Below are 20,803 nucleotides of genomic sequence, written 5' to 3' on the forward strand. Positions count from 1 at the left end.
ATATGATTATTGTGACACGGGGCCTGACGGCACTATTGGTTGAGCTTTGCTTGGCCATAGTGTTTCCATCTTGTTTTCTCCGTTTTGGTTGCACATAGTTTGGTGCCCAACGGATGCCGGTGATTGTATAGTCACCACAAAGTGGAAGTCTTTGCTTGGCCGTTTGGTCAGCAAAGTCGTCTTATAGTCACACCAGCTGCACTGATGAGACCTTTTAGGTCGAAACAGTGGCCATCTGTCTGCAACTTATACACAATTCATATTATTGGCTCCACATTGCTTATCATAAAAGGAAAGTGTTCGTACGCTGTTGAACTTTTACCAAAGTAATTGTCTTCGATGCCACTTTTTCGTCAGTCAAAATTGTTGTTTTTGCTTTATTCTCTTCAATTTACTGTTTATCGTTCTTTATTCAACAAAAAATCCTAAATTCGCCACTGCGTAGTGATGACCTTTTTTGGGTTCCCTGGCATGGCAACTGCAGTTTCTGCAGCGTAGACATGCAGACTTGCCAAGAAGTATTTTCTTACGAAATAGAAAATTGCAGTAGCCTAGATGCTTGAGTCAGCAATATAAATTGAACCATCACCTTGGCTAAAGAAAACATTCACAAAAAGAATAAGTTGTAAGTGCTTCAGGCTTTCGTATCGTTTTATGTATCTCTGTATATGTTAAATATCACTGAGTTCTGTGTTGCCAATAATACACCACACCACTACTATATTTTGTAAAAATGGTCTATTGCACAGCCTACTATATCCTTTTGATTTAAAGATGTAGGCCTACGTTTGTTACAAAGTGTTTAAAACGGTAAGACCCACTTCCGTGGCATAAATCAAATAGGTTCGTTCATACAGGAAATCCCCTCAGGTGTCATCATAAATGAAATACGTTTATTGTCTGTGCGCAAACAGTCGTTTACTTATAGTAGTCAGAAAAACAAAGTGGGTGTCACTTCACTGGCAAGTACCGTGGTTTTTCACTTCAGGAAAATTACAACGCAAACGGTTGCCGGGTGTATTCGGGACAAAAGGCTCTCTGTCTAGGGAAAATTAGTACTGTCTGATATCGTCAGTTTCTTGCTAGTTTCTGTGAGCTAAACTCTTTTTTGCCTCTTCCTGTTTGAATCACGTCATTCTTTATTTACGTCAGTGACACGCTTGAGTGCGCACGGGCAACACAACTTGAGTTCGTTTCCGTCAAGGATTATAAAAAATTAGTTTCGTTTTGTGAGCTCGTGCATCGCTGTACTTTGTGGTACAGATGTAATTCCGTGAAAAATAACGCCTGTCAGGATTTGTGTATAATTTCAGCATATATCAGGTAATTTTTAACTAGTCATGTGTGGGTCCGGATACTTTCAAATGAACTGCAAAATAGTAATGTGGTTTCTGTTGCTAAGTGTCACATTTAATCCTGCTCGGTGCTTGAAATGACAGCTTGAACTGTTTTGGGGTTATAAGTATATCACTTTGGTAAGCTCTGTAGCGCATGGTTTAAATTCTTTGTAATCCATGTATTGTGTTTTCACTTTTGTAAGATGAGTTACCTACGAAAAAGATCAATTCTGTTGTATTGTTTCACATATTCCTTGGTTTTAAATAATTACCTAAGCTGATCTGATCTAACATCCTTTTTAATCACTATGTGTTAGTTGGCATTCATTTCCTACCTTTTCGGGGTCTCACAGTAAAAATTCTCAGTGTATTTTGGGAAATGGAGATGGATTTGATCAAAGAGCAAGTCTAAAAGCATATGTTTATTGTTGTTTCAGTAGAGCTATGTAGTGATTATACTTAAACATGAATATTTTACATTCTCAAACTTGCTCATAATCAGTTTCCACATAAGATGCCTCAGTTGGACGCAGAAAACAGAGAGTGTGGATACTTGGAAATAGATGAGGCGGATAAAAGGAAAAAATTTCAGCACCGCTATGTGGTTCTTAACAAAAGTAAAGGTCTGCTTGAGTGGTATCTTAAAAGTCCAGAGGTAATTCTTTGTTTTCCATGTTGTTTTCTGCTTTCTGACGAACAAAAATGGTCTTGCCATTGTTGGAGATGTGGTTTCATTATTAAATCTTTCATGATTTTACCTGAGTTTAACAACTTGGCTTAGTTTAATTTTTCGATTTCAAAACAACATAATCCGCTATGTCTCTTGCACATTTTTTTATGTGTCATATTGATATGACAAATGTTGTAACACTTAAAAAAAAACATTGGCATTGTTTACAGCATGCAAATGGAGAAGTTACACCATGTGGAGTGATCAAACTTGGGTATATAACCAAAGTGGACATTGTCACCAGGTTGAAGCTTGACTACTGTTTTGGTAAGTTAAACTAGTTGCCAATCAGGAAGCATAGCCTGTCTGACCAAGTTTTTGCTGGGAATAACAAATTTGGAGCACTGTTAACAGATGTGCTTATAATTCTGAGAACAAAAACTGTCAAATTTTTTTTTTCTTTGAATCGATAACGGCACAAGTCACTGCTGACATATCTTTAAATGAATACATGTCAATATGTTCTGCATCAAAGTGGGTCATTATTGTTATCAAAATATAATAACTTTGGTTTGGTTAATCAGTCAAATGAAAGTTGCACTACTATTTCCATACAAATAGGTCACAGTAATTGCAAGCAAATCTTTATTATACAAACATTGTCATTAAGGGACATTTTCTGCATGTTTAACATTTTCGCATGTCAGGTTAGGTCCACATTTTTTTTTTCTTATGCAATTCAGGTTGCACATATCAAGGTAACAATACTTATATTTAGAAATGTAAACCTATACATGTTGGTGGTCTGTAACTTTTATACATACAACTTTTGTTTTCAAGTTATCAACACCCCATTTCGGCCTTATTACATGCAAGCAAGCAACCAAGCTGAACTTGAAGCATGGGTTGAAGTACTCAATGATGCAGGAAAAATTGTTGTAAGTTTGTTAAAGTAGTTGTTATATACAGAATATACCATTGCTGAGTTTGTGGTTTGAATGTATCATGCTAAAAACTTGAATGCTTATGGCGTCATGGGAACCGCATAACTGTTTTTATGTTGTTTATTTTAAAATGTGTTGTGACAGTACTTCAAACTATTTGTGTTTAAGATTATTTTCACAAAAACAACACTGTAAGAAAGTGTTTGAACGTAACTAAATTATCATCAAAATATTGTTTTAATCTATTTGTGTGTAAAGTTTTTTTTTTAAAAAACATTATTGTTTAGGTTCCACCTGAGGCACTTCATCCCAAGCCTACTGAGGAAGTTGAAACCCAACAAATACCCTCCAACAAATCAGCCAACACAAGTGGAAATCGTGGAAAAAACTTCACATATCGCACGGAAATCGTGGGAAACGTAGTGGTCAAGAAAAAAATTAAGTCAGATGGTCATGCAGTAAAAGTAAGAAGCTATTATTTTGTCATTTAATCAGAAAAAAACTCCTAGTTGGGTTTGGGATCGTCGTAAACATATTTATTAGTAAGAAGACATGAAAATGGATAAGCTTTTGCAACAAGTCTACGTTTATCTAAAAAAAATTTGTAATGTTTATCAGCAAAAAGTGGAACCCCCTTTGTCTCCTTCATTTGTCCATGGACCTGACAGCTCAATAGCATCGGAAGATCTATCAATTTCCCATGCCCTTAATGACAACTGCAAACTTGAAAACCAGACAGAATTTATAAAAGCTGGATGGGCAGTTAAACAGGGACATGTGGTATGAAGGGGAAAATTGGTTATGTTTAGTACTAATCAAACAAAAAAATCGCTTACTTGTTTTTCAGAGAAAGAACTGGAAACGTAGATATTTTGTGCTTCGAAGTGACAGCATATCTTACTACAAGTCTAACAACGTATGTAACAATTTATTTTGCAAAACTACACAATGAATAGTGTTTTTTTTTGTTTTACCTTGTGGATTAACTAATCACTACTTAGTGATCTTGGGAATTTTCTGTGTTTAGATACCATGGACAAATGGATTCTTTTCTGCATGTAGACGTAGAATGAAATATTAAAATTAAGTTATTGTTTGCTGAACAGGAAAAGGAACCTATCCGAACAATTCCAATAAATGAAGTCTTAGCAGCCAAGAGGGAAGTGGGTGAAGCTTCGAAGCAAAGAGACAATCTTCTTTTTGTGGCGACTACTGACAAAATATACTATATGCAGGTATGGAAAATAGCTGTAAGGTTCAGCTACTTTTTAAATACTGCTTCCCACTGTATATTGATGTGGTAACTGAATTTTTAGTCTTGTGTAAAGAACCTTGAAGGTCTAGGGCACATGTATGAACCACCAGAATGTATTACACTAAAATCTGACAAATTAATGCCTGACTTACACACATTTAAAATGAAAAGTGGAACACCAAAAAAGGATGTTTATGTCGTTAAACAAACGTTCACTGTTTTGTCATATTTGTGTCATTGCATCTATGCACATCATTAGATTATCAACTAATGAAATTTTTAGGCTGCCATAGTGCAGAACTTTTTGAGTTAATGTTGAATAACATTTTGCTTTTCATTCAGACCGATACTCCTGAGGAAATGCAGGAATGGATTCAAGCCTTTGGTAATGCCATAAAGTCTAACCGTTTGGAAAGTCAGAAGAAAAAGGTAACGACTGTGTACAACCGTTGATAAGTTTTACGAGCATGAGGGTTTACTTTTTGCAACCAGGCTTTTAATTTTAAGTTTGATTTGAGCCACGGCAGACAGGTTTAAAGCAATTCAAATTTAAGCAATATCCATCTCCATATAGATTTGATCTCTATTTGGAGTTGCCTCCAATTGTACTAAAATAAATTTTCTATTTGCCGCACAAAAGAAGATTTGAGCAATTGCTTAAGAGTATTTGCATTAATTTAATTGCCCCAAACTGAAATGTGTGTCATTGTTCAAAAGTAACATGTGGCTGTGCAAATATTAGGACTACAGAGAGGCACTAGGCAACATTAACTTTCAGTTTCCTTGGCAAATAGGGTACCAGTTTCAGTCAACACACCTGAAGGTAAAAACATGTGTAGCTTTCAAAATTAGTCAATCTTTTACACTGGATTTAATTTGTCGCCACATGCACATGTCTTGCTAGCAATTTAGATTTCATGAAAATAAGTGTGACACATTATAAATATGCTATTGTTTCATCTTTCACACTGTCTAAGTTGCTTTGCTTGTCATATTAACATTGTCCAATTTTCTGAACTGGCAACATAAGTTACAAAGTGCAAAATACTTTTTATTAAACATTGTCACTATTTTTTTTACCAATGCATCTTTTGTGTTAATTTAGTTCTTTTTTTGCTTGCACCAATAAAAACAGGTTGCAAAGTCAAATTCTTTCAGAGAAAAATGGAGAAAATTGCAGTGGTGAATGCTTGTAATCCAGGTATTTTAAGTTCATTATTTTTGCAAGTTGCATGAAGTTCACGAATGAATGCAGTGCCATATTTTTCATTTAGTTTCGATTGCCAATTTCTATGCTTTTTCAATATACAGTTATGAATACTATGCAAGTATTGAATGTAGTAAATATTACGATAATAAACCCTAATAGTAGTTGCAACTTGGATTACTTGTATCTGATCTTGACCTGTATTTTTACAATAGGCACTAACATTTCTAATCATCATGTTAAACAAAACCTTGCATGCCTGTTTTGTCCGAATGCAAGTCAAGATTAGATTAGTAAGTTGTTTTCCAATTTGGTCGCATGTACTAATTCGATAACCGCAGCATGCGCTTTTTGTTTTTTGCGAATGTGGCATACCAGCTGCCCATCGCAGAGGAAACCACAGCGGAGAAGCGTGCTCTGCCCAAGCATGTGCCGTCCAGACACCAGCGCCCTCCAATGGCACACTCACACAGTACAAGTAACCTCATACCAATTGTACCCACCTTACACCACATGTCTGATACACAGGTGGATGAGGGTATTGGTCTTGGCCTCGGGCATTTCGACTCCACTCAAGATGTCAATATTGCTACTAATTCAGGGAACATTGTCAGCAGGTTGCACAAGCGAGCCTCTGCTCTTTCAATCAGCAGTAGCTCTCAGGACAGTATCATAAACTGCAGCAATGATTCGCTACACCAGACAGATTTGCCTTCGAAAGAACGCAGAGATGGGCGCTCTGTGCACAAGCGTTCAGAGTCCGTTGTCACCATTCTACCCACACATGTCACTGGATCAATGTACAGCTCAATACAGCAAGGTAAACCAGTACAGGGCACACTTCAATATACCCATGAGGATATCGCACCCAGGCCAGAATCAATGCACATTCAATCAATGTCTAGTTATGGAAAAGGCATAAATTCATCTGGCTCATTTGGAACATCTGGTAAATATTATCCTGTAGCAAACAGCTTGGACCCAACAGTTGACCATCGCTCTGCAGTGAAACCAAGTAATATTAAAAAGAAAAAGAATTCTGGTGTCATGTTCATGCTTAATACCATGCTAAGCCGCAAAGGTGAAAAAATGTCAAAATCAGACAAAAAAAACAAGTACCATGTTAATTAAATATTGGTGCACTGCGCACAAAATAAGTAACAAAATGGAGCATTGTCTTGGACACTGATACCAACAGACTCGTAGCCAATGCCCCTGAAACAGATTGCGTCTAAGCTCAAAGGAACTTGACCAACATTTTTTGTTTTTTTTATGTTACACATACACTGTAGTTGCTCCATTACCCTTGCACGTCAGACACTTATTGAAAGGTGACCAAGTGTTTTTGTGCAATTGTTGTTATTTTGTGTTGTTTAACATATTATGTTTGTGTTAAGGTGATATATTACAAACAATTAACAGTGCTCCCAACAGTTAGAGTAATCACAAGCATGACATTCTTTGATATTTAGGTCAATAACATTTGGTTCCAATACAGTTAAAGTACAATTAAAATGCATTTCAGCCAGCGCATTATTTACTGATAGTAGGAGCTACATAACAATATAAATATGATCTCAATCCTTTACTTGTACACAAGTTTGTGTTCTTAACACTTTTGTTTTTAAACTACTTTGGTTTTCGTGAGTTGCCTTAGATTTCCAACATATTAATAATTTTTAAATTGTGAAGATATTTTGTTTTGTTGTGAAGGCCTTTTAACTTCAAAAGTTCCGACAGATATGAAAACGTCAACCATTGGCAGTATCTTGACGCATATTTCAATCTCCAATTTATTGTTTATGCATTCTGTCATTGTGAAAGCGTAACACAAGTTAATTTTAACCAAAAGTACAGTTGCTACACAACCAGCATGACAAACGTTATTGATGAAGCAATGTGTTTGCATCTGCATTTTATTGTTTTGCGCTTTGTGCATCTATAGCCAGACTGTTATTAATCATGCTTAAAAGCTTGATTCCTGTTTTTGTTAATAAAACTTTCTTCAAGTATCTGACAGTTTATGTGCTGATATCTGTAGGTGTGTTATGTAGTAAACTGCCCAAGGGTTCCGGTGTGAAAACTAGCGTCCATGTCGTCTGGAAAGTTTGGCGTTGCTCTTCTACCTGGCAAAATTAGCTGTTGAGTACAAAACTTGCACGCCAAACATGATAATGTACATTACATTTTAAATAGGCCTACTATTTAAGACAGCATTTTCGTGGGGTGCCGATCAAACATAATAAGATGGTTTATATATAAAATGGTAGGGGTGTACATTTTCAAACATGCGGTTTTATTAGCAAACAAAAACTGACGATTTACGCTGAGGTGCATACCATTAGGTTTTTTGTCATACAAGTTTTTGTAAGACCGGTGTTCATCAAACCGCCTTACAGGAAGTAGTATATAGTCCTTTTTTCTTTTGCTTTGAAGTTCATTCAGTTTGCCTAGCTGCTGCGATGTGGCATTTACCTTCAGCTGAATTAAACTAAAATACCGGCGAACTTGTGAAATATACCCATTAAAATAAAAAAATAATCGTTTCATATTTTGCATTTTAAAATAAACAGCCTATTTCAATTTCTTACTTACACTTTATCCACAAGCATCTTTTCCACTTTTTGGAATTCGCGATGGTGCTTTCCTCAATGTAGTGAAACGGCAACTTTTCAGGAAGCGATGCAATAAATGATTTTGCCTAATGGCAGGCGCCAAATAAAATACCTGGCACCTCTAGCGCCTTTGTTGTTCGTTGTTGGGGAACTGAACTGATACGATACTGACGATACATGATAGATCATACATGTCAAATATAATAATGCTAGTTTTAATATTGTTAAGTTTTCAACTAAATGCTAACTGATTACAGACACGATTTTGGGTAAACGACAAACACAATATTTTACATCAAAACCACAAAGGTTTTTTGTACATTGCTACAGTGTTGTATTTTATAGTTTGCTATAGAGTTAAGTTACAGTCCTGACCAGAACCAAACACTGTGTTTTCAAGTATGAAATCAATGTTTGCAGGTGCAAAAAGAATTAGGTCATTCAGTTCGTCCATCACCTTTATGATGTAAACTTTACATGAAATTTACATTGTAAAGCATGAGCCAGATAAACATAACACGAGAACGGGCTTTTGAAATTTTAAAAATTGATGAAGGTTAGTGTGGTTACTGTGTGTAATGTTTGTTTTGTTTTTGTATGACATTTAAACTTAATAATGCAATAATAAGTAATATATTTGTCATCCAGGAATTGGATTTGATGCCATTAAACATGCTTATCGAAAACAACTAATGAAATGGCACCCCAAGCGTCACAATCATTCTTCTAAATCAATTCATGTATGAAAAAGTTTGATTTTTGTCTGCATCTTGATACTAAACAGTCTTTAAAAATCCGCGAGGAAATTACCATCATATTGGTGTCTGACTCGATAACCTCTAAGGTTTTATCAGTGTCCATGCTATTTTAATGTTTTTTGTCACTATAGTTCATTTGATTGCAGTCTTCTGCACAAATTAAACATGACTTCATTTATTATAGGTTCTGTAACATTCTAAACAATGTGTGATTTTTCGGCAGATGTTCTTGGAAATTCGGGAAGCTTTCAAGTTTTTGGTTGATGGAATTGAGGAAGATAATGATGAAATTTGGTCTGCTGTATCTGGTGGAAATAGTTCCATCTTTGGGAGTAAGTCCATCACTACTCATAATAAGCCTCTTTTTTTATTCACTTGTATTCATGAGTGATATTAATCACTGGTTGTAGTTTTGCATTTTTTTTTCAGGGTGAAATTGTTGGTTAATTGGAGCAATTTAGTAATTTTGTAACCTCTTCACAAATTTGATTTTGCTTAATTTTTTTTTCTGAATAATTTTTATGTAGTTTAGGTATTTAACTGAATTTTCATTTTATGACTATTTAAACTGTTCATTCTGTACATCGAAATGTATTTTTTATTATTTTATTTTTTAAATCTAAAATTCTCACTAATTGATGTTTAATTACTGCAGTGAAATCGGACAGTGGTTACTTTTTTGTTGTTTGCAACGATGGAGGCAAACTACTAAGAGGGGAAGTGTCTGACAGCTCGGGTAAATTTGCATGCTTGAATTGTTTGCATGCAGAATGATGCATAGTAATCTAAATTTGCACAAACATTTCACACAGCAAATGTTTTTTATGTTACTTTTATTTGTGCATTTTAAATATTTTTCTAAAAACTAATAAAAACAAACTTATGAATGTAGTTTTATCAGAATAAAATCACAAGGCCAAAGCAGATGAACTGATTTGTTGCATTTGATTTTTAATTTCCAGATTTTTTATTTGTTTCTGGCTGAAGTTTGTAATACCTGTTTGACTGGCATGAAAAAACACTAAAATTGCTTATCCGAACTATTCACAGTTTTTTATTTAATGGATTTTGTTGGTTATTAATGATGAAAACATTTTTTTTAGATGATGAAATGACTTTGGATCAAAAAACTGAGGTTAGTTGTTTACGTGTATTGAATCAACACAAAGTGTTAATTTTTACACGTTTTTGCAGAAAGCCAATAAAGCAGCTGCAGACCTAATTAACGAAGAAAATGAGGAAAAAAGGAAAGCTGATAAAAGAAGGGAGAAGAAACAGGTGGGATAATTTGCTAATCCGAGTAATTGTCACAGCACCAGAGACACCTCTAATAAAATTTTCCCACCATGATGTCTTTCCCTGTTAAAAGCTTTGTATTTTACATGATCAAAAATTTTGTCACTGTCACTTTGTAACTTACCGACCAACAAATTGACTTGATTAAAAAAGTATATAAGAAAAATAAACAAGTTTCTTGAAAATATTCATTTTTCCAATTTAACACATTGGTCTGAAAAATGAGCATAAATTATTCTTGACTTTATAATTTTAGCGACAAAAAATGAGAAAGAAACAAGCCAAGCAAGTGACAGAAAACAAAACAGTTCCTGATGAAATAAATAATTTTCAAGAATATGTAAGTATCAAATGCTTTTTTTGGTAATAGGAGATTTTATATCCATGACATGTTTGGGTGTCCTGACACAGATAAAAGAAGTATATATTCGAAAATAAGAACATTGTTTTGTTAATTGGTTTCTACATCTTTTGAATGCAGGGCGAAACAACATCGAACAGACATTTTCAAGATATTAAAATTTCTAACAAGCATCGAGCAAAACTGAAAAAGCAAACTATGCAAGAGTAAGATTACATTTATCCTCCTTTCAAAGCTTGTTTTTTATGGTGTATACACCAGTTGAGTGCCAGGTTGGGGCCATGGTTTGATAATTTTTGACAAATTCATCATTGTTATATAATATTAGCAGCTTGTAGAACGTTTATTTTATTTTAAAAACCAACACAATGCAAAAATTTGACTTATTTTAATTTTTAAAATAGGCTTTGCCTAATCTAATTACTTGACACTCAAAAGTGTAACTGTAAATACATTCCCTATCTGAGACATAAACTTAAGGAGTTGTATTATTGTTCCCAGATCAAGTGAAACAGAATCCGAAAGTGAAGATGAGGTTTGTGAAAAGTACTTTTTTTATGTCAGAAAAAGCACATGTAGTGCCATTTCTTTACATTTTGGTCAATTTTTATCACATAGTGTAAAAGCTAAATTCATTGCTGATAAACTTCAATGTATTTCCCAGGAACCCAGTTGGGATAAAGACAGTGCCTTTTTTACAAAAGTTGCCCAAAACAGTAAAGTGAATAAAAAAGTGCAACCAAACATGCCTCCTAAAACTACCACAAAAGAGGTGTGTAGGTTTTTTGTTTGTGTACAAGCAGTCATTATAACACAAGGGCTGCTTTTAGTCTTCTTCATCTTCAAGCATTCGTCCTTCCACACCAACCAATGTTATAGAATCTCGAAAGTTTGCACTACAAGGGAATGAATACGCAGCAGCGAATGACTACAGCAGTGCTATAGAACTGTTCACAAAAGCTATATTTTTGTATAATCGTGAATGTAAATATTTTGGAAATCGTGCTTACTGCTACGAAAGAATAAAAATATTTGGAAGGTATTTAAATCTTGTTCCTCTTGTTATCACAATCTTTTGTTGACTGTATTAGTTTGCAAAAAGGTGTGCTGTTGATTAATAGGTTGGGTGTTATGTTATAACTTAACCATGTCGCGACTTTTATCTAATGATTTACTTGCTTTTGTACTTTAGTGCGTTGGAAGATGCAAACACTGCAATTGCTTTAAATCCCGACTGGGTAAAAGGACATTTTCGTAGAGGAAAAGCCCTGATGGGTTTAAAGGTAAAGGCATTTTTTGTCATTTTTAAAGACGTTTTTGTTGTGTGAAACAATACCAAATATTTTTCAGCAATATGCGGAGGCAGAACAGTCGTTTGAAAAAGTTTTAAAAATTGATAAAACCAACAAGGAAGCGGAAGAGGCATTACGAGAAATACAGCTTACACAGTTAATGGTAAGTAAACTCTATTTTGGCATGGGAGATACGTTTGCAAGCGTTGCACAAAACCACATTTCACCCTTTCAAACAGCTAAAATAATAGTTGTCAATTGCAATTTTGCTTATTTACTGTCTTCTGTGTTTTTGCAGAATATGGGTTTTGAGAAAGAACTTTGTGCTGTTGCGTTAAAAAAGAGGGGAACTGTTCAACTCGCATTAGATGAACTTCTATCAGGCGTTTTAAATAAAGCTTCTCTGCAGGTATTTGTAGTCTTTGCTTTTTCGTGTTGTCACGGTTTAAGTCGTGTGGTATATTTATCAAATATACAGATATTCTTCTTGAATACCATCAGTTCATTTTTTTGTATATGTTTACTATATATTACTTGTTTAGAACTTGCGTTAGTTTCCAATTTGTCAAGTAGTAAGATGCAAAAACAATACATATTGCTGTTAACCAAAGTTGAATTGCCTAAGAGAGCCTTGGCTGGCAATCTCAGTTATCATACATAGCTTGCGTTTTAGGATGTTTACATATCCGACGAGGAAGACGCAGCATTTTTTGAAGACGAAGCACTTGAAGATGCTGAAACATCTCCGCGAACAAATGGCTCTGATCAATACAGCGAAGTGTAAGTTGCAGAAGAGTTATTTCATGATAATAAAGTCTTAGTCCTCAGGAATTTCACTTTTTGGACACTCACCCAAATAAAGTTGTGTTTTCAACTTTATACCAATGTTTATGTGATAAAATTACGAATCATTGGGCAACCAGCAACAAATTGTTATGATTGCTAATAAGGAAAACTCTATTCAGAACATGCCATAGCAGTTACAAGATGACAAAGTTGTTGCAAAAGTTAAAATAAACTGTTTTTACATTGGAATAGAAATAAACTGTGTGGTTCAGTGAAATTTTACTTTGCCAACTTGGGCCAAGATGAAGGCTCTGTTGCAAATTTTCAGAGACTACAATTCACTTTGGGTGGGAAACATAACACAAGATATCACTCGTGATGAAATGGAGGAGTATTTTTGCCAATTTGGTGAACTGAAAAACATAAATCTTTTATACCAAAGCCGCTGTGCCTTTGTCAACTATGTTGATGCCGAAGCTGCAAAGTTAGCTTTATTGGCCGGGGATGTAAGTGTGATGTGACATTCCTAATTCGAAACTGGTTTTTGAAATAGTTACACATTAAATTAATTATTGCAGACAATAGATGTTGGGGAGACCACCTTGCTAATCCGTTATCCAGATCGAGCATTTAATCGAACGCGTATGAACCAAATGTAAGTATCTGGAAAATGTTTTTTTATACACAAACTATAGGATATCTTAAGTATACATATATTAAAAAAGTTATTAGTTTATAGAAAAAGTCATAGATCAAGGATTGCATTTATCAAGTAAAATTAATTCATTAGTGGCATACTGTTTAATCCTGATTTGATGTTACTGTGTTTGTAGCAAAGAATGTCACTATTGGCGAAACCATGGCTGTCAGTATGGTTCTAGATGTCATTATGCCCATATTCCAGAACATCGTGGCATAGACATATTTGGAAGCAATTCTGGAATGAACTGATTCTACCAGATTTTGCGGATGCGTTGCATTGTGCTTCGCATCGTAGAGCAACTTTTATCTCTTTCCATTTTAAACCCATCACTGGCTTAGTAGTTCTTCACATTGCCCTAAATACTGATTTATCGTGTAAAGTTTCATTTTTGCGTTGTACTGTAACTCCAAAATTGGTGGAACTATTTGATTGCCCGTTAATAAAGTTTGGTTGCAAAATTTTCTTTTCATTAAAGAATCTCTTTTACCCTCCATTTGTCCAAACTGTGTCTTTCCTTTGAGCAGGGTTGCAGAGCCGCGTAGGACAATTAATTTAGTCGACTTCTCGTGAATATTTTTTTGGACTCCTAATGCATTTGTGTAAAAATGTTAATATACATGGTCTCGTTATAACGTCAAGAATATTTGGATTTGGTCCAGTACCGGTGTGCTTTTTTTTGGATACAAATTTGAGTAATTTTGTTTTGCAGCATCCCAATTTCAAATAAACTTGCGAACCCTTAACTTAGATATCCAGGACGTACCATTGCCCCCCAGAGATACGTCGAAAATACAGTCCCAGCAGACGCAAACACCATCGACTCCCCAACCCTGGTTAGCAGTTATTTTGTGGAGATTAGCTAGGGTATTCTAACAATTCTTTTGTACAAAAATTTTAAACAATAGTAATCTAACCATACCAGTTGTACCTAGTCGTCGAAGTTTTGTGGTGCAAATCAAGGTGAATGTTTTTTTCTAGTAGATTTATCACTGTGCTGACGGATTACTAGAAAAGGCAGAGTGAGATTTCAGGATTGCATTTTGCTGTAGAGCGTGGTGCTAAGTTGTGCTGCATAACCGGCATTGACCACGACCGCAAATTTTAGCAAGCAATTGAAATATTTTGACGAAACGGCAACGAAGGCGACCAAAACGTGACCAGGTGTACGACACGCTTGAGTAATTGTTGTCGTGGCGTGCTTAAAAGCGGACTTGCCGGTCAGGTGATTTTGATTGAATTAAGGTGGTGCAGTGAAACTGTTTTTGTTATTTGAGAAGCAACAGTTTGCACACTAAAGGCGCATACTGGACTAGTTTTGTTTGTGTTTTGGTGCATTGTTGCGGCGAAAGTGTGCATGTTCTTTTAGATGAAAGCTGACAACTCAAAGGCGGTATTAGGTAGTCTTAGAGAAGTTAATTTCTGTCATTATTTATTTCAATTTAGGTGAACAAGGATTTAAAATAAATTCCGGGGATGGGGCCCAGGCATGAAATCAGTCTGTTTTTACTTTTTTCTTGTTTGCTGATATTCATTGAATCACAAGATGCACCAGAAGGTGGATTTCTGAAACGTGAATACAGTATGATGAAACCATATTCAGGTGAGATGTTCTGTTGAAGTTTACCAATAGCAAGTTGTAAAAGTTTCTAAGGGTTTGTTGGTAAAAGTCTCAAATTTACTTTGCCGTTTCTGTGTTTGAAATAAAAATAGAGACCTTTTAGGTTGAAACAGTGGCCATCTGTCTGCAGCTTACACAAAAATAGTTTTGCCTGAGGATGCCTGTGCAAGCGAAATTGATTTTTCAATTTTGCTAATAAATCAGCTGACTTTCATTTGCAACTTCTGATATTTTCATAACATTGACTAGTTTTGCTTGTACTACTTTTATATTCATTTCATAGGTAATGGCATGACGATGCCATTCTGGGATTTTCGAGACAATGCCATAATGACAAACAACTACATTCGACTGACCTCAAATCACCAGGGCCAACTTGGAGCTGTTTGGAACAAAGTGGTAAAGTTTCTGTACCAGATTGGAAAGTTTGTTATTTGTGTGAAGGATTTTTAAAGCCATCATTAATTGTGTGGACAGTCACAACATTTTTCATGGGTTAATGCATTAGATAATTTTGATTGCCGGATTATCAGTAAATTTTTGCACAAGTGTATATACAATGACAACTAACTAAAACCATTATAAGTATTAAATTTGGGTCTTGTGTTTAATGCATTTGTGTGAAGTTTATTCATAAGGCTCTTAAATGTATGTCCAACTACATTGTAACTTGTCTGTATACCGTAAAAACATTGTGTTGAACAAAATAAAAACCTGGCCCTATATGTAGGCGTGTCATTTGCGAGACTGGGAAATTCAGGTACACTTCAAGGTTCATGGTGGTGGCAGAACACTTGCCGCTGATGGAATGACATTTTGGTACACCAAAGATCGAATGACTCCTGGACCGGTGTTTGGCAGCCGAGATGAGTTTCACGGACTTGCTGTCTTTCTTGACACATACAAGAATGGCCAACTTGCAGTAAGTAAAGAGTCTGTTTAAACGTTGAAAATTATATTTGTTTATGATCGAACATCACTAAGATTTGCTCTTTACCAATATGTTTACTGTGGTAACAGCTAAACTGTCAGTGTTGGGGCAAGTAGGTATAGAGCAGTTACCAAGTTATAGAGCAGAACTATATACTCTTAGGTATTTTTGGCCCCATGGAAGCAAATATTAAGGAACCCCAATTTAAAAAACCAAAATACATAAAAACTTGTCACACAGTAAGAAAAAACTTATATTTTCCACAAACTTACTTTCCGTACATTAGTACATTGTATTTTGACAGAGTATTTCAGTGTAATGCAGTAGTATTTAATGTTTGTCTACCCTTAGGGGTAATGGAGCCCCAGGGAGTGCTTCCTGGAACACTAGGGAAACCCAGGTTAAGGAGCTCTGATATATATTCAATGATTTGTCTAACAAAAGTTTCTTACAGAAAGCTCTTCATTTTTCTAATTCATGCTTTTGTAGGTAACATTTCCACAAATATCTTCTATGATTGGCAATGGTTCTGTTAAATATGATCACATGGGAGACGGTCGATTGAACTCAATAGGATCATGTTTGGCATCATTCAGAAACAAAGATTATGACACTTTTATGTCTATTCGCTACGTTAAGCAGCAGCTGACAGTAAGTTTTTTTAAATCAATTTTTAATATTCAAGTAAGTTTATTTGACTCACATTTTGCTTGTTTTTTAGGTGAAAATAAATGTGGACAACCAGGGGAAATGGAGAGATTGTATAGATGTCACTGGTGTTCTGTTGCCTACTGGATATTTTTTTGGTGTTTCGGCGGCAACTGGGGATCTTGCTGGTAACACAACTATTCAAATTATTATATTTTGTTACTAATGTTACAAGATTTTGCCAAAAGATCCTCAACGTTAGTTACTTTTAAAATTAAACTTGAGTTAGTTGTAAACATGTAAATTGTATCATCAGATAACCACGATTTAATCAGTATCAAGACTTACCAGTTGGACATTAAAAGAACTGAAGAAGAGGAAGCAGAGGATTGGGCTACTGTGATGCCTGGAATGAAGTTCCTGAAGCCTCCAATAGGTACAATTACATAAATTTAAAAAATACACAGCCTACTCCTTTAAACTTAACATCATATATTGCTGTTCGCTAGCCTTAAGCTGCAATATATTTTGTACGTTATGTATGCTTTTATTATCTCGCAGGCTGAACATAGTATTTGTTTGCAGACAATGTTGATGATGACGGGAAAGGAGATTACCGAAATTCACCAGTTTCTGGAACCAAAATGTTTCTAATCATAGTCTGTGGATTGCTGGGTGCTGGCATCTGCGTTGTGGTTGGTTTTGTTGTTTTCCAGAAGCGCCAAGAACAAAACAGAAAACGATTTTACTAAAATTGCAATCTACTTATTTAGACCATTTAAATACAATATATTTTTCCTCATAAAAGAATCTGCTAGTTTGGCGCCATATTTTGTAAGTTGTGATGGCACAACAATGCAAGGAGCAATATCATCAAATCGGTGGCATCTGCAAAATTTCTTTCAGTACTACAAACACAAAATTCATGATCAGTTTAAATAACACGCGAAAGTCGGGCAAAGATTTTTAAACATACTTTTTTGTTTCAATTTATTTTCTTCACTACTTGTACTGAATTTTTGTTAAGTATGGTTGTTGTTCAGGCCAGTAAGGTTTGTTGGTATTAAAAGCCATTGTGTTATGTCCGGTAATTTGTTATTCCATAAAACTGGCATACTGCTAAGTTTTTAATTTGGTTGTTACGTTTGTCTGAAAACAAGGTGCAGTAACATTGAACAAAACATGATACACACTGTACAAACTGGTGTTTTGATGAAAGTTGAAATGCAAATTGTTTTGCTATTGCCTGTGTTGATCTGCATTACTTAACTTGTCATACTTGGCATTGCTTTGAGCGCACACTTTTACAAATATTTCATTTAAATTCTGTGAACATCGACTGTCGTTATTTAGAAATTTACAATCCCCCATTCTGTCGGAAATATTTTCTGTTGTCACACTTTGCAAATGAAGCTTTGAAGTTCACATGTATGTGCCACTGTTGCTTACAGCTACCAAAACAATGATGCAGTAAAGTTTAAAATTATCTTACTGCATTTTGCGAAGGATTGCAATTGTATTTTTTATTTAATCACCACTACATGTTAGTGGCAGTTTTGACGTGAATTTTTGTGTGCAGTACGTATGTGTAAGTGCCTTGCGTTAAATTAATTAAATATCACATCAGATATTACACATGTAACAGGGATACATTAGTTTTAACTTGCCTTCATTCGGATCATATAGACATGCATATCATTGTACCCCACCATTTATCTACCTTAAGAATGATGCTATAGTCAGGTGTTCGTCGGACAAACTCCGATTATACAAAGTATTGGCATCGAGCTTTACATGCCAAAATTAAACTCTAAATTCCTGAATTGTCCTTTGAATTTATGAGAATTTAACGACACGAATTATGTTGTCAGAGCAAGAATGAAGTCGTTTTTTGTGGTGGAATTGGTGAGTTTGTTACCGCATTCTTAGCTGTAGGTGAATCCAGAGGGAAAAAAGTCCAGCCGTCCTATTTGTGTGGTAGAAAAATTCATTTTTGTTGCGTAAATTTACAAATATACAGTACTAAACTGTAGTAAATTCATGCAACGTAATGTTTGTTTTGTATTGCCTACCGGAAAAATGCGTCGTATTTTTTTTAAATAAAAATTTGAGCCCCAAACAAAAACCGCTTAATAATGTATATAGGCCTGCAAAACGTGTTGTGACTAACACGACACGACCGGACAATTACCTATTAACAACATTCAATTCACAGCAATACTGCTAGACCGTCGTTACACAATGTTTGCGACTCCAGATTTTTTGAAAATCGATGGCTATATTTAGCAAGTGATGATCTTTCCTTTGTGGGAGACGCGATGAGGCTTCGTAATTATAACATTTATTGACACCAACAAATAATATATTTTGTGTATTTACCGGATCATGCGATGAGAAAGGTTTGTTTTGTAAACACTACGATGGCAAAAATGTTTCAGGGAGTTTTACGAGGCTATATATGGACGCACCTTATGTATTTTAAGTGTGTATATATAGTTACACTTTGTTTTTCTGTTAAGGCTCCTGCACAAATATCTTCGCTACGTTAAGGACAAGGCAAATAATTTTATAACTTTGTTTGTCTTACAATCGTTTACTTTCATGCAGAAATATGGTTTTGCGTGTTTTGTCATATAAGTTACAAATTCGATATAGGCTACGCACGGTGTGTTAATTTCAAGTGAACGGATTGTCATGCAGGTATAAAAGCATTGACTGCGGTAAGATTTGGACTTATTTGGACTGCGTTATTAGCATCACTTTCGCTATTAGCAATTATAAACTTTACTGCTATTATTTCAATCCTCTTTCTCCAAATGAAATGATACAAAAAAAGTTTGGTGATGTTGGTGTCCAACTGCTGAGGTGTACTTACATAGAGATCACATGAGATGACAAGCGAAAATCGAAATACAATCTCTGTGAAGTAAGAAGATGAGCGGAAGGATGAAACATTTATAGATTCGTGGAATTTTCGCTTAAAAATAAACAAACATATAACTTCAATGTCCCGCTAGCGTTTCAAAAGGAACCAGAGGCCATGGCCCGACAAAACATGAGAACCACTGCCCTAAACTGTAACAAGAAAATAGCAAGCGATCGTGGTTGAGACTTTATGTTCCATTTGGGCCAATTCAAGATTCAAAATCACAATTTACAGAAAAGTATAGCGATACAAATCGGCGGTTATTGGAAGCTTGGTGAAGAAATTCTATTTCGATTTTCTTTTCGGTGCAATCCTTCAGCAATACCTAGAAATGTTGAACCTTTTAAATTGCACAGATACCAAATTGCAAATGACCTACTGTAGGTTGTCATGCTGAATACAAGCAGACAAACTTGAAAGTAGATCTTGTATCTTACGCAAACAGCTGTGCTCCAACCATACTGAAAGGCATACCCGGCCAGGTACCATATGGACCAAACCACCATAGCTTTCTCTTGGTTATTCGGAAAGAATGCGGCATGAGCATCTGCATAAAGCAAAGATAAGGATTCATGCATTTTTCAATTTTGCGTTCGTGCTGAAAGAAAAATTTGTACTGGCCAGACTGCAGCAAAGTGATTAAACTTATAGCAACTGATTAAACTAACATATCATATTTTTGAACCGGCTACAAAATATGGAGAAAACATTCTTTAGAAATAAAGTATTAGTAAAGAAAAATGCTTTAAGTATTTGCTTGCAAAAACATGGTACTTAAGTAAAGAGAAAGTGACAGAAAAATCTAATCTATGTGATATGTAAACTGTTGTATTACTGCAAAAAATTGTACCATGTCGCCCAGAAAGTTTACAACACAATCGAATTATTGTTTTGACCAAATACATTCTACTTTAATATAACATTGCATCACAGCAGTACCTGAACTCATTGGGATACGTATTCCGTTTTCAATGCCTGTTAATCCAAACAAGCAGTAAACAAACCACGTTGTAGATTCGGTCGGGATCCAAAACAAGCAAATAAATGAAATACCAACATCAACTAACGTAGATATCAACAAAAGTCCTTGCCTTCCGATTTTGGAAGTAGCTTTTCCCACAAAAACTGCAGTTAAGCCATCAACCACGTTGAAACTGATCATACACAAACCAACCTAAAAACCCAATTTCTTGTCAATGATGTTGGCCTTATTCCTTATTGTGATTTACGTACAAACAGAAAAAATGGCTTGCGTACCTGACTAACACCAATGATGCAAGAAGCAAACGCTCTTGTCATCTCCGAATTGCATTATACCGGTACAAAACGATAGGGGTATGATCAAAAGTTGCTTCGTCTGCAATGTCTGATAAAACGTTTCTTTCAACGAAGAAATGGCCAGGCTCAGTATGGCCTGAAAAAAAAGAAAAATGTGGTGCGATCAGTCACATTTTGA

The 20,803-nt window shown here is 35.2% G+C and overlaps 3 protein-coding genes and 1 long non-coding RNA gene across 5 annotated transcripts; 3 read left to right on the forward strand and 1 right to left on the reverse strand.

Moving 5' to 3' along the window:
• Positions 1–1,778: 1,778 nt before the first annotated feature.
• LOC145896563 (pleckstrin homology domain-containing family A member 1-like) lies at positions 1,779–7,430 on the forward strand. Of its 2 annotated transcripts, none has more exons than XM_082985111.1 (9): positions 1,779–1,992; positions 2,238–2,334; positions 2,848–2,945; positions 3,239–3,415; positions 3,570–3,731; positions 3,799–3,867; positions 4,058–4,186; positions 4,549–4,635; positions 5,792–7,430. In XM_082985111.1, exons 1-9 carry the CDS (start codon positions 1,852–1,854, stop codon positions 6,542–6,544), a joined length of 1,713 nt encoding a protein of 570 aa, XP_082841237.1. In that variant the 5' UTR covers positions 1,779–1,851; the 3' UTR covers positions 6,545–7,430. The 2 variants fall into 2 exon arrangements, with proteins under 2 accessions (XP_082841237.1, XP_082841238.1); XM_082985112.1 differs by having other exon boundaries at positions 5,942–7,430.
• LOC145896590 (uncharacterized) lies at positions 7,426–8,097 on the reverse strand. Its single transcript, XR_014402034.1, has 3 exons — positions 8,009–8,097; positions 7,753–7,904; positions 7,426–7,539 (listed from the first exon to the last, which is right to left on the reverse strand). It is a non-coding gene; the product is annotated as an uncharacterized LOC145896590 (long non-coding RNA).
• A 330-nt stretch (positions 8,098–8,427) lies between these two features.
• LOC145903413 (uncharacterized) lies at positions 8,428–13,715 on the forward strand. The gene is made up of 18 exons (XM_082991498.1): positions 8,428–8,584; positions 8,677–8,768; positions 9,010–9,118; positions 9,442–9,522; positions 9,890–9,921; positions 9,981–10,064; positions 10,339–10,422; positions 10,564–10,649; positions 10,945–10,978; positions 11,108–11,215; positions 11,274–11,482; positions 11,636–11,726; positions 11,794–11,898; positions 12,034–12,144; positions 12,409–12,515; positions 12,850–13,027; positions 13,100–13,176; positions 13,355–13,715. The coding sequence occupies exons 1-18, from the start codon at positions 8,527–8,529 to the stop codon at positions 13,470–13,472; spliced, it is 1,764 nt and encodes a 587-aa protein (XP_082847624.1). The 5' UTR covers positions 8,428–8,526; the 3' UTR covers positions 13,473–13,715.
• Positions 13,716–14,646: 931 nt separating this feature from the next.
• LOC145899574 (vesicular integral-membrane protein VIP36-like) lies at positions 14,647–18,049 on the forward strand. The gene is made up of 7 exons (XM_082988425.1): positions 14,647–14,824; positions 15,126–15,241; positions 15,573–15,764; positions 16,263–16,424; positions 16,495–16,609; positions 16,738–16,857; positions 17,007–18,049. The coding sequence occupies exons 1-7, from the start codon at positions 14,698–14,700 to the stop codon at positions 17,171–17,173; spliced, it is 999 nt and encodes a 332-aa protein (XP_082844551.1). The 5' UTR covers positions 14,647–14,697; the 3' UTR covers positions 17,174–18,049.
• The last annotated feature ends 2,754 nt before the right edge of the window (positions 18,050–20,803 follow it).

This window comes from Ascidia mentula, chromosome 1 (genome assembly GCF_947561715.1).
Source record: "Ascidia mentula chromosome 1, kaAscMent1.1, whole genome shotgun sequence".
NCBI classification, from domain to species: Eukaryota; Metazoa; Chordata; class Ascidiacea; order Phlebobranchia; family Ascidiidae; genus Ascidia; species Ascidia mentula.